Genomic DNA, 12,696 nt, shown 5'->3' with positions numbered 1-12,696 from the left:
GCCACTTCCGACCCGCTCCCCGGTCCAAACTTGGTCTTTCCTGGAGCCACGCCCACTTCCTGAACGTGCCCGTCTGGGTTAAGGAAAGCATCACTGTCCGACTCGTCCTGGAGGCGGCAGGAACACTTAGTTCCCTTCCCCTGACACTCGAATCTCTGGCGGACCTCCGAAATCCTAACTTAACACAGCTCTCTTAACCGGGTTTTGCTTCGCCAGTACTGCCGGTCCTGTGCACCAAGGAGGTCTGACTCGGACGATTCTTTCCTGAGAATAAATTTGGCAGCCCCTGACTGTTTCCGGGAGGAGCGGAGAAGAGGATGCTCACTTCCGGCGAAGGGAGGCTTTCGACCGGGATGGAGGAGGCGGTGCAGCTGCCCTCGGAAGGGGAGAGACTGCACTTCGGTGAGTGACCTGCGAAGTCGCCGACCCGCGGCCCTGGCCTAGATACACCTGAAATTTTCTGGTTAACTCTCCTCCCCCGACCCTTTTCTTCCTGAGCCCGGGAGCCTCGCCTGGTGCCCTTAGAGTCTCGCGGGGCTTCTGCACAATCCTCGGCCCCCTTCAAACCTCTCAGGGGCTACCTTGGAGCTTCTTTCGATCCGTCAGACTCCTGAAGCCGGGGCAGATGTGCGGTTTCCTCCCCACCCCGCACCTCACGACCTCTCGGACCACTCCCTCATTGCCTTTCTATCTTCCTGCAGCCCCCGAGTCGAGCCGGGACCCGGGCTCAGGATGGAGCCCCTCCGGAGAAAGCTGTGCTCAGGGCCTCAAAGACTTCCCGCCCTGGCCGACCCGAGCTGTGCAAGCTCTCAAGGGCCTTCCCCGGGGTTTAGCCCTTGGCCCCTCACTCGTGGAGAAACAGCGCTTGGGGGTCTGGTGTGTCGGGGAGCCTCTGCAGCCAGGAGTGCTCTGGGGGCCGCTGGAGGAGGAGTCTGACTCCGAGCAGAAGGGCGAGGGACTGAAACCGCAGCAGAAGCAGGTATTGAGGGATAGGGTGGCCAATCTCCATCGTTGAAAATTTGGAAGCGGTTGCGACAGCTTCTGGACAGCTCTCCAGTTTGTTTCAGGAGATAGGAGACGGTTTAGTTCCTTCTCTTCAGGACTGTCTCTTCCCCTCGTCTGCAGTAGTTCAGGAATCCAGATGCAAAAAGTTGTTAAAGCTGGATTAGTACAGTGTCATTACTGATGAAAGTTGAGAGCAAAGATTTTGCTAGTAAAGAGCCATGGGGTCATATCCTAGCCTTAGCAGTTAAGCTAGTTAAATGGCATGTTTCATTTAACTTATGTAAAATAAAGGAATGACTCTTTCCTTTAATCCTCCACGATTATTTGGAACAATAGATGAAACAGCACAGGTAAAGGGTTTTATTGCATAAGCGGTACTAAAAAGATTAAAAGTTTATATTCCTCTTTCTAGTTTTCCTGTTTGGTATTCACTGGAGGGTGGCAGTTTGTTCAGTTAGTAATTCTCCACACCCTGGGAGAGAGGTGAGGGGACTGTCCTTTTGGTCTTTACTGAGTGAAAAATCAGCACAGTCCCATACAGGCAGAACCAGAGACCATTAACTTTCCAGGGGCCTCATCTTAGATCTCTCTCAGGAGCTGTTACATCTGTTTTGTTTATGTTTTTTCCCCTACTCTGGCCCCCTCAGACACATGGGAGAAGGACTTTTATTGGTTTATTTCAGGACGTGTCACTAGGCCCATGGGGAGACGTGTGTGCTTGTGAGCAGAGTTCAGGCTGGACCAGGTAAGTTACAGGAGAGTATGAAGTCAAGTTGCTCCCTTGAGGCTTTCTTTTGTGGCATGGGATGGAACCAGAAGCTGACTGTAATCCCCCACCCAGTGGTCTTTTGCAGTGAGTGTTCCAAAGGCAGGGAGTCTGTTAGCACTCAGACTGACCAGGAGCTGGGGCTTTCAGGGAGGACCACTTGAAGAGGGTCTCTTGAGCTAGCTCTTGCTCTGCTTTGCAGTTTGGTGCAGCGGGGCAGGCTGCAGGTTGAGGGAAACGTGGCCCCAGTGTGGATCAGCGAGAGACTCCACCTGCAGGTGTCCCGGGTTGTGCTGCCAGGCTTCGAGCTGCTCCTGTGGCCCCGGTCTCCCTCTGAGGGCCTCAGCCCCACCCAGCCCAGGCTAGAAGAAGAAGCGGCTGTGGCTGTGGTGACAGAAGTGGAATCTGCTGTACCACAGGAAGTGTCCTCTCCTGGGGAGGCTGCAGGAGAACCTAGTACAGGTATGTGTCAAATAAATGCTGACTTCCCAAATTATCACCCGAACAACTTGTTGATAAGGCAAAGCAGAGCTTATGGCCCAAGAAGGTAAGGCAGAACACTGCAGAATCTTAGCAGCTTTTCTGAGGGGGCGGGGCAAAGCCTGAATATGGATTGAAGTTTTGAAGTCTGGTACAAGGTGGATCTTTCATTATGGGATGAGGGTAGGTTTTGATTTGGATTGGTTAAGGAGCATAACATAATAGTTTTAAGATTCGTGGACACAACAAGGCCAGAATTTTCAGGCAAGAGGTTCAGAGTCTTGAGATATAAATTGTCCTTTGATGCTTTCTAAAACTAGTAATGAGTCTTTTCCTTGGGATGAACAATGTAGATATTTGCAGCTTTTATTTTAATAAATTTCTGGGAATAGAAAGGTCATGTAGGTGAAGACAGCAAGCTCTGTATAGGTTTCCAATTTATTACATTTTTTTCTGTTCAGCGTGGGGATTGGGTTCCTTTATTTCAAATGAGCTAAGGTGAGGAGGTGGTGGTCTCAATGTATCCTAAGTACATGTCTCCAGAAGGAGAACAAGGGGATCCTGGGATGGCCTTACTCTAGGAATTATCCAGATGTGTAGGGCACTGCGGTTTCCAGGAGTGCTTCCTCAGGAAGCACCTGAGACAGGACAGGAAGATGAATAGGGTGTGTGGCTCATGTTCTGGGGAAAAGATTGATGTCATTGCTCCCACTGAAGTTCAAGGGCTGAATAGGAGAAGACACACACACCTGTAATTTCCTTGTGACGCCCACTGCCACAACTCGCTATAACCTCCGCTGACTCGAGCACTGCACTCTTGCTTTTCAGATGCTGGTCACCAGCCACCTCCCAGCATCCAGACAGAGAGTACGGTGAGCTGTGGACTTAAACCCCAAACCCAGGACCAGCTTTTCAAGGAGAGCCAACCACTTGGTCCATTGTCTGAGGATGGCAGCGTGGATGGGGAGGACCCACCCCAGACACAGATGCCAGCTGAACCTCAGGACGGCTCCAGTACCCAGCGGGGCCCACAGGGCAGTGAGGCTACTTCCTCATCTTCTGCCGGCGGCGCCCGGGTACATGCTCACTTGGTCAAGATGTCACATAGCCCCAGTGGCCTGTGCCTACCCAGAGCAAAGACGTCAGAGCCCAATGCCCAGCAGGACGGAGAGCAGCACCCCAGCTTCTCCGCACGCTTGCAGAGCCCTCCTGCCCTGGCGGGAAGCTCCCCAAGACCGGGGCGACGGTACCGGTGTGGGGAGTGTGGCAAAGCGTTCCTGCAGCTGTGCCACTTGAAGAAGCACGCGTTTGTGCACACGGGCCACAAGCCCTTCCTCTGCACTGAGTGCGGCAAGAGCTATAGCTCAGAGGAGAGCTTCAAAGCCCACATGCTGGGCCACCGCGGGGTGCGACCCTTCCCCTGCCCGCAATGCGACAAGGCCTACGGCACCCGGCGAGACCTCAGAGAGCACCAGGTGGTACATTCAGGTGCCCGGCCCTTCGCTTGTGACCAGTGTGGCAAGGCCTTCGCCCGCCGGCCTTCTCTGCGGCTGCATCGCAAGACGCATCAGGTGCCAGCTGCCCCCGCCTCATGCCCGTGCCCCATATGTGAGCGGCCTCTGGCCAGCCAGGGCTCCCTGCGGAACCACATGCGGCTCCACACGGGGGAGAAGCCGTTCCTGTGCCCACACTGCGGCCGGGCGTTCCGCCAGCGGGGCAACCTTCGCGGCCACCTGCGACTGCACACAGGGGAGCGCCCGTACCGCTGCCCACACTGTGCCGATGCCTTCCCCCAGCTGCCGGAGCTGAGACGCCACCTCATCTCCCACACCGGGGAAGCCCACTTGTGCCCTGTGTGTGGGAAGGCCCTCCGAGACCCACACACGCTGCGTGCTCACGAGCGCCTGCACTCTGGGGAGAGGCCCTACCCGTGCCCCCAGTGCGGCCGTGCTTACACACTGGCGACCAAGCTGAGGCGCCACCTCAAATCCCACCTGGCCGACAAGCCCTACCGCTGCCCCACCTGTGGCATGGGCTATACGCTCCCCCAAAGCCTCAAGCGGCACCAGCTCAGTCACCAGCCAGGGGTGCCCTCTAACCCACCGTGCGTGGCTCCTGCCGTGCCTGAGCCCACTGTCGTCTTACTGCAGCCTAAGCCAGAATTGCTGGACGCGTGCAGCGAACAGAACGGCTCCCCAGCCCAGGACGTCTTCGAGGTCACCATTTCTGAGAGCCAGGATAAGCGCTTCGGGGTGCCAGAGGAGTCGGGCCCCGCCCCGAGCCTGGTGCTCATCCATAAGGACCTGGGCTTTAGCACCTGGGTGGAGGTGGTGAAGGTGGAGACGCGCACCTGACGCCCTTGCCTTCCTTAGCGGAGCTCTATATAAAGACGAGTGTTTTCTGGGTGTCCAGTCTTCTTTCTCTTTGGATTGCCTGCTAGAGATTAGAGTCTGCTAGGAGAAGCAGGTCAAGGACTTCCTTCCTGCTTATGGACCAATGATTGTTTCCCAATACTTTAAGGTAAACCTCTTAAAATAATTTTATCCACTTCTAGTAGAGCTTGTTCTGACTCCCTAGGAACTCCCCAGAGTGCCTGTTTAAGCATTTCAGAAGTGACCTGCCTGGTGAGGTAGTCAGGTAGCGGGCAGCCTGCTGCTTTGCGGGGTGCCCAGTGCTGGGAGAGTCCCTCCCATTGAGTTCCCTGAGGGACAAGCTCTTCTATTTGGAACCAAACTGAGTGACTTTTAAGAGTTAAAAGGCCAGAGACTGAGCTTAGCTTACAGCCCAAAAGCCTGTAATTCAGGCTGTAGGTTACTTTAGTAGCTTTTCTTACCACCCAAGGGGCTGTGAAGTTGGTTTTCTTCTGTGCTGAAGGGCACTGAAGTCATTGGAGGCCGCTAGGGAGGGCCTGATCGGTGCCCTTCCGTGTCCCTGGCCCAAGACGGCCCTGCTGAGGGAAGGAGTGAGGAATTAACATATGTTTTGCATGTACTGCAGGCCTGGACTGCCTTGGGTTCTGGGGGCGACACTCTGAGCAAGACAGTCAGAGGCAGTGCCCCTGACGGAGCTTGGGATCCCCTGGGGGCAGAAAGCACTGGATGGGAGTTCAAAGAGGAGCATCACACGGTGCTGTCAATGTTTCATGGGACCATTTAACTTGGTCAGAGCATCAGGGAACACATCCCTCAGCCCCAGTTGTGGGCCAGTGAGTGAGTTTGTTTATATAATCCTTACAGCAACCCTGTGAGGTAGCTGGTTGTATTATTATTTCACAGATGAGGAAACTGAGGAACAAAGATCTTCAAGTATCCTACCCAAGGTAACAAAGCTACGAGGTGGCAGAGCTGAGGTTCAGACCCACATAGTCTAGCGCTGGAGTGAGGCTTTTAAGCTCTGCACTCTGCTGTCCCTCATTTCAGCTGCAACTTGGTGGATGAGAATGTACAAGCGTGGTGTGGGGAGCTGTGTGTGAAAACGCCCTGTGATGAGAGCCTGGAGGGTATGAGCAACCAAGAAAGGCCAGCGTCCCCGGAGCGAAGAGATGCGGGGAGGGGGACGGAGCCAGGTCACACAAGCATTTGGACTTTAGTCTCAGGACGTCTAGGGACTCCTCAAAGGGTCTTAAGCAGGGAATGGCATGATCAGGTTTATGTGTGAAGAGGCCACTGGAGAAGATAGACAGGCAGATGCAGTTGTAGGGAAATCAGGCTGCTTGGTGGCTGGCATGGAATGGTCGCAGCGAAAATGCAGAGAAATGGGGCCACCCAGCCACCAAATGTTTCTTGAGCACTTCCTGTAGGTCGTTAGGGAGCAGCAGTAATAGTGTGTGCTCTTACGTGGTTACGTTCCAGTGTGGAAAGGTGGGGAGGGAACAAACAGGTCAGACTGGTAAGTGGGGTGAAGAAGAAAAGTACTGCGGGGGAGAGTTAAAGTGGGCGGCCAGTTTTGCAGAGGAGGGCCGGGGAAGGCCCCTAACAACGTGGCGCAAGCCGAGACCTGTGCGGTGGAAGGGGGCGAGCCAGGTCGGTGTCTGCAAAGAGCGGGAGGGAGTCGTGCCAGCAAAGGCCCAGTGAGCTCACGGGACCACAAGGAGCAGAGTGGCCAAGGCATCCTTGGAAGGGGGTGAAGGCAGGGTGAGCGCTGTGGGCCGTGGAAAGGAACAGGGAGGTACGTTCTCTGGGAGGCAGAAGGGACAGGATTCAAAGCCTGAGGGAGGGAGGGAGATCTGGCTCCTGCGTTTCGGCTTCGCCCGTTCCGTGGCACCAGGGTGAGAGCAATAGTTAAGATTTTGTTTGGGATGAGTTGATGGGCCTGGGGGAGAGATGTTAAGTAAGCAGTTGGAAATAGGCATCGCCCAGGTAGAAGAGCCTGGCTTGGAGGGAGAGTCACAGGAGGCGCTAGTGACGAGGTGGCCATTAAAGCTGTGGAAGCAAGGAGTGAACAGAAGGGAGGAGGAAGGCTCCTCAGGGGAGACAAAGTAGAACAACCTGCAGGGTGTGTCGCAGAAGCTGATGGAGAGTGTCTCAATGAGGAAGAACAATGCCCCTTGCTGTTGAGAGGGTTGGAATGTGTGGAAGCCACTGGGGAGCTGAGTGAGAGCAGCTGGAAGCCAGATGGGATTGCTTTGAGTGGTGGGAGGCAAGAGAGACAGGAAGAACGTACATTCTTGCATCCTTCTGTCCTACAAAGTAGGTGCGATCCTTGTATCACAGATGAAAACTTGGTTTCAGAGCCGGTGAGTGACTGGCTGAGACCACACAATCAGTGCTGGGGAGGAAGAGTTGTCCCTCTGCCCTCCTAGGCTCTTTCAGCTGGTCTAATAAATCAACGTGCGAGGCTAACGAGAAAATCAAGTTTAATCACATACATATATACAGGAGCCCCACATAATGAGAGTCAGAGACCCCACACACGTGAGAGGTCCAGAGATGAAGGGAAAATGAGGTATATATGGTGTCCTGAGGCTGCAGAGGGGGTGAAGCTCCTTCACAGGATGGTGAGCACAGATGTTCAATACTTAGAAGTTTGCTCTGCCCTATAGATGGGTCATAAAAAATTATTTCTGGTTATAACTCTTAGGGACAAGGCTTCACATCTAAATTCTTAAAAGGAGAGGTAAAAGTTTCTTTTGCTATCCCGGGGTCCCAATTACCTTCAGCTCAAATCTACATGCCAATGGGGTACATCTTGGGTGGGCCTGTCTGAGCCCCTACATCAGTGAACAGCAGGGCCAGGATGGAAACACGGCGTGTTGTCCAGCTTCCCCGCTCTGCCTCACGATGTCATAAGCAGCCCCGTGTCTCCCACTTTGCCACTGACATGAACCCAGCCACCCACCATTCTGAATAAGTTCTTGGCAAAGTGTAACCGGAATCTCCTGAGGGAGGGAGGACCGCAGGAGATCACGATCCGTGGAGAGAAAAACGACACCATCCAAAGCCTGAAGAACAGTTGCCAATACTTTTAGTCAGCCATGCCATTTCCTGGATGCTGCCTGAGGCTGGGCAGGTCCTAAACTTCTCCAGCTCCTGCTTCAGGTGGTGTCATTTTGACTCAGGTGACCATGCAGCAATATGTGCCCAGTGATGCTAGGTGTCCTGGGGATGTGCTTGTTGCCTGAGACTGCACTGGGCAGCGAAGCAGGGATGCTCTGGGATGCTGGGGAGGCCTGTTGACATTCCACAACCAGCCTCAGGCCCAGGGCTGGGATGCTCACCCCCTTACCACCCCCCCCCCCCCCACACACACACAGATGAAGAACTGTCAGTCAAAGCAGAGTCAGATCAAAGCCAACAAATGTGAACGCACCCAGTTTGGGAGCCTCTGCTCTGCCAACACTCATGACTAACGTCGAGAATGGGCGTCAGAGAGCATTGTTCAAGCTCTTGTTACAGATGAGAAAGCAGAGGAGGCCTAGAGGCAAGCCACCTGCCAAGGCATGACACCAGTCAGCGGCAGGACCAGGGAGGGCCCAGGCCTTCTGATCCTGATGCAGTGCTCTTCCAGCTAAAATAAAATGCAGTGACTCTTCTTGGAAAGGCAGGTCCCTAGAATGTGGTTTTTTTCTTTAATTGAGAAAATACTTTCCTCCTGATTTCAAAATAATTCTTGTTCATCACAATGTCAAGAGCTCCTTGCTCCCTCCTCCTGTCCTCCATCCCCTGATAAAGTCACTTGTAACAGGTTGGCATATACAGTGCTGAGTCGGCCGCTTCCCGCTCAGGGCGAGGGGGCTATGCAAACATCACTGACCGCCTTTTCACAGGTGCAAGTTTAACCACGCAGTGCCTACCTGCTGAACCAGCCATTAGAAAGTGTGGACAAAAAAGGATCTTTTGTCCTGATTTGCAACTTTATTTATTTAATTACAGTTTACATTAATATCATAGTTTCAGGTGTACAGCAGAGTAGTTAGACAGTCCTATAATTTACGGAGTGATTCCCTCAGATAATTCTGTACCCACCTGGCACCATGCATAGTTATTACAATATTATTGACTATATTCCTTCTGCTGTACTGTACATCCCTGTGACTATTCTGTAACTACCAACCTGTACTTCTCAGTTCCTTCACCTTTTTCACCCAGTCCCCTAACCCCCTCCCATCCTGCAATCCTTAGTTTGCTCTCTGTATCTGTGAGTCTGTTTCTGGTTCGTCGGTGCATTTATGTTGTTCTTTATGTTCCACATATATGTGAGATCATAGGGTACTTGTCTTTCACTCTCTGACTGATTTCACTTGGCATAAAACCCTCTAGGTCCATCCGTGTTGTTGCACACGGTAAGATTTCATTCTTTTTATGGCTGGGTTGTGTTTTCTTGTATATATGCACCACATCTTCTTTATCCGCTCATCTATTGATGGAAAGTTGGGCTGCTTCCATATCTTGGCTATTGTTTGTAATGCTGCAATGAACATAGGGGCTGATTTGCAACTTTAATATTGAGGAAATCTTAGAAGAAAATTTGAATCACATTTAGGGACTTTTGACAATGCAAGGCATGGACTGTTAGAGAGTTCCATCTATACAGTATTCCCTCACGTATCACGGGTATTACGTTCTAGACTGGGATAGGTGAAAATCCGCGAAGTAGGAGCCTTACATTTATTTTAGTATTTATATATATTTTAAGGCTTTAGAAACCCTTCCCACACACTTAGAAACCATTCCCAGTCCCTTATTAACCTTTCCCACTCCCTTATTAGCCTTTTCCACACTTTTATAAACACCACTTATGTTCTTAAACATATTCTACTCTTAAACCTACATAATTTTAACTATACATATACAGTAGTACCGCAAAATCCCGCGATATAGCAAAAAATCCGCGATAAATATATTTTTAAAAATCCTGCGATACAGTGAGGATGTGATAAGTGAACCACAATATAGAGAGGGACTACTGTAGACAGGTTCAGCTGTGGGTCACGGCTCTGCCCTTGACTAGCTGCATAAACTCAGGCAAGTTACTTAGCTTCTTTGTACCTCAGTTTTTTAACCCATAAAATGGGCATAAATATGTAGCTACTTCCTTAGTACTGTGTACGTGGCACATGGCAAGCACTTAATAAATTGTAGCTGGTTATTGATAGTATTGTAATCAACTCTAAATTGGAAGACAAGCAAAATTAAGGTGTATACATGTTTCCTATAGGTATTGCTTGTTTAGAGCAGGCCAGCGTGACTCACACAATAGTTTGCACTCAGGTGCATGTCCTCAGGGAATGCTTCATAGTACAGTGAGGCTGTACTCTGCCAGAAGGTCAGGACAAAGGCCATGCGAGGAGAGATGGCCTAAGGCAGGAGTCGGGGTCTCAGCCCTGACTTTACTGCCAACTCTATGACCTCGAACATTCAGCTTCCCCACTCAGAGCCCCCCATGTCCTCATAGTGATATGGGAAATTGGATCAGCTCCGTGGTTTCCAATCTTGGCTTCACCATGGAACCCTGCTAATTTTTTTCTTCTATGGATCCCATATTTTAAAAGGTTTCTATTAAGTTGAAGTAGACTTATTCATATTTTTAAATCAGGAAACTGCTGATCAGATTCAGAAAAACTTAAGGTAATTAACCACCAAAAGAGGCATAATTTTAGCCAAAAGGGAAAAACATTATTTTTGTCTTTGGGTAAATTTACAGTTTCGAGGGTTAAAAAAAAAAAAAAAATCCAGAAGGAGAAGGCCACCCTGTAGTGCATGTACAGAGCCCTTGGCTTTGAAATGTCTGCATTTAATAATATCTGGAATTTCTTCCATCCCTGAAATCCTCTAACTGTGTGTTTTAGAACATAATTTTACTGTTTTCAGTAATTGTAGAGTTTTGTATACAACATAGGGTGGGTCTTACTGATTTTGTTTGATGCCAACCTGCTGGGCAGAAACGCAATCCCTTGCAGTGCCCTTGCTGCTAGAGAGAGGTCAGTCTGCTTCTGGTGGGCAGGTGTGCAGTTTGTGGAGAGAGCAGGAGGGGCGTGCTCAGGCGCATGGTGCCTGCTGGGCCCAGAGTTCCACGGCCAGTCCCTGGGGGCTGGGGGGCTTGCACCGGACCCTGAGGACTAAGGGTGTGGTGGGTCTGTTGGGGTCCTGCTGGCGCCACCCTGGCCTGGCAGAACTCTTGGATCCTTCCGGAGCCGCTCGCAGAGCTGGATGCTGTCCCTCAATCCTCTGCAGAGAGCGTGGTGTGGTCTTCCTGTCAGCCAGGAAAACATGGGGGCTATCTGACTAGGATCCACTTAATCCTTGCCATGCTTGTTTCATCTGTTTGTTATAAATCCTTCAGTGCAGTCTGTAACTCATAAGGATTTAAAATATATAACCCTGTGTCATATAATACTAAATAAACAATAATTTAAAAATGTTCTTGTTTGTGAAATTTTCTTGTCTTTTTACAGTTGATTTTTTCAAAAGTCTAGAGCAGTCACAGTAAATCGATTCCCTTTCTGCATTTGGTGGTTAGGTCTCTCTTAGATTCCTGTTATCCTGAAGTGTCTCTCACCCCAACCCTTATATTTCTGTGTCATGAATTTGTTAGAGAAGCTAGGGTCTTCTGTCCTGTCGAATGTCCCTCATTCCTTATGGTGGTATCTGTCTACTCCTTTGTGTCATTTGGCTCTGGTTCAACCTGGGCCTCAGAAAAAGGAGGGTCACTTGTCACCAGGTGGAAGGATGAAACCACACCTTCTTCTCTCTACTTAGTCACTCTGCTCCCTCCCCTTACTCAGTGTGGGATTTTTAAAGAAATTAGTGAGATGAAATCTTTTCAGCATTCCACTAAAAAAGAAAAAAAGAGTAGGCTCAGTGTCATTACTAACGGCTCCATCAGAAAGGCTGATATGAAATGGATGGGCAATATAAAGTGCTGGTCAGGACATGAGCAACGGGAACAGTCCCACATTGTCAGCCAGTGCAACCACGCAGCAAAGGTACTTGTCAGAGCAACTTAAGCAAATCATGCGCCTGCCTCATGACCCAGCAAACCCACTTCTGGGCCTGCACCCAACAGAAATAAGACTTGTACACAGATATTCATAGCATTATTCATAAGAGCCAAAAACTGGAAGCTAATCCAAATGCCCATCAACAGGTGAATGGATAAATAAAATGCGATATTCATGCAGCGAGGGACTACTCAGCTTCAAAAGGAATAACTGCTCACACACAACACGGATGAATCTCAGAAACATACTGATTGAGAGAAGCCAGACACAACCAGGTAAATGCTGCTGCACATTTCCATTTAGATGAAGTTCAAAACCAGACAAAGCTGATCTGTGGTGATGTAGGTTAATCTTAGGGATGACACCAAGGAGCCAGGTGGGGGCCTGAACTGTTCTTTCTCTTGACCTGGTGGTTACATGAGCGTATGGATAAAAACTTGAGCTAAACACTTAGGATGTTTTAGCATTACTACATATAGGTTAAACCCCAATTTAAATATATATGTGTATAGATAGAGAAATGGGAACATATAACTGTATGTAAATGTAAATGTAGGAACTGGGCCACCCAGGAACTAAGCGGACTTGTGGGAGGCCTGGTCCCCAGTCCTTGCCAATCCTGTCCCTTCCCCGCTCTGCCCTGGTCCGTCCCTGTGATCTTCCCAGACAGTACTTACGTGACCGCAGTCCAGAGCCCGGCTGGCCGTGGCCAGGCCTGAAGGAGGGCGAGGCAAGAACCTGTGTTGCCTGTGTTTCTGCTCTTTGTCCCTCTGTCCTAATTAGAGCCAGGACTAATATTGACCTTGCATACTGCAAACAGGAAATGGGGGGGGGTGTTGCTTGTGGAACCAGCAGGTACTCTAGTCTGGCCCAGGCCTACAGACGGGTGGGGGGCTAGGGGTGGGGTGCTGCCCCGGAGATCCAGGGATTTGGGCTGACCCATGTTCTCAGCGGGGCAGCAGGTCCTGGGGGATGAGAGGAAATGGAGCAGAGGCCCAAGAGGCTG

The 12,696-nt window shown here is 50.7% G+C and overlaps 1 protein-coding gene and 1 long non-coding RNA gene across 2 annotated transcripts; one reads left to right on the top strand and one right to left on the bottom strand.

Moving 5' to 3' along the window:
* Positions 1 to 77: 77 nt before the first annotated feature.
* Positions 78 to 4,656, top strand: ZNF408 (zinc finger protein 408). Its single transcript, XM_090261836.1, has 5 exons — positions 78 to 402; positions 702 to 979; positions 1,689 to 1,750; positions 1,974 to 2,233; positions 3,080 to 4,656. Exons 1-5 carry the CDS (start codon positions 318 to 320, stop codon positions 4,603 to 4,605), a joined length of 2,211 nt encoding a protein of 736 aa, XP_090117962.1. The 5' UTR covers positions 78 to 317; the 3' UTR covers positions 4,606 to 4,656.
* A 2,433-nt stretch (positions 4,657 to 7,089) lies between these two features.
* Positions 7,090 to 12,431, bottom strand: LOC150017895 (uncharacterized). Its single transcript, XR_016508026.1, has 2 exons — positions 12,368 to 12,431; positions 7,090 to 7,286 (listed from the first exon to the last, which is right to left on the bottom strand). It is a non-coding gene; the product is annotated as an uncharacterized LOC150017895 (long non-coding RNA).
* Between the last annotated feature and the right edge of the window lie 265 nt (positions 12,432 to 12,696).

The sequence above is a fragment of the Furipterus horrens genome, unplaced genomic scaffold (genome assembly GCF_987537825.1).
Source record: "Furipterus horrens unplaced genomic scaffold, mFurHor1.1.pri manual_scaffold_2, whole genome shotgun sequence".
Lineage (NCBI taxonomy): Eukaryota > Metazoa > Chordata > Mammalia > Chiroptera > Furipteridae > Furipterus > Furipterus horrens.
This window is presented reverse-complemented; position numbering and strand designations above follow the sequence as displayed.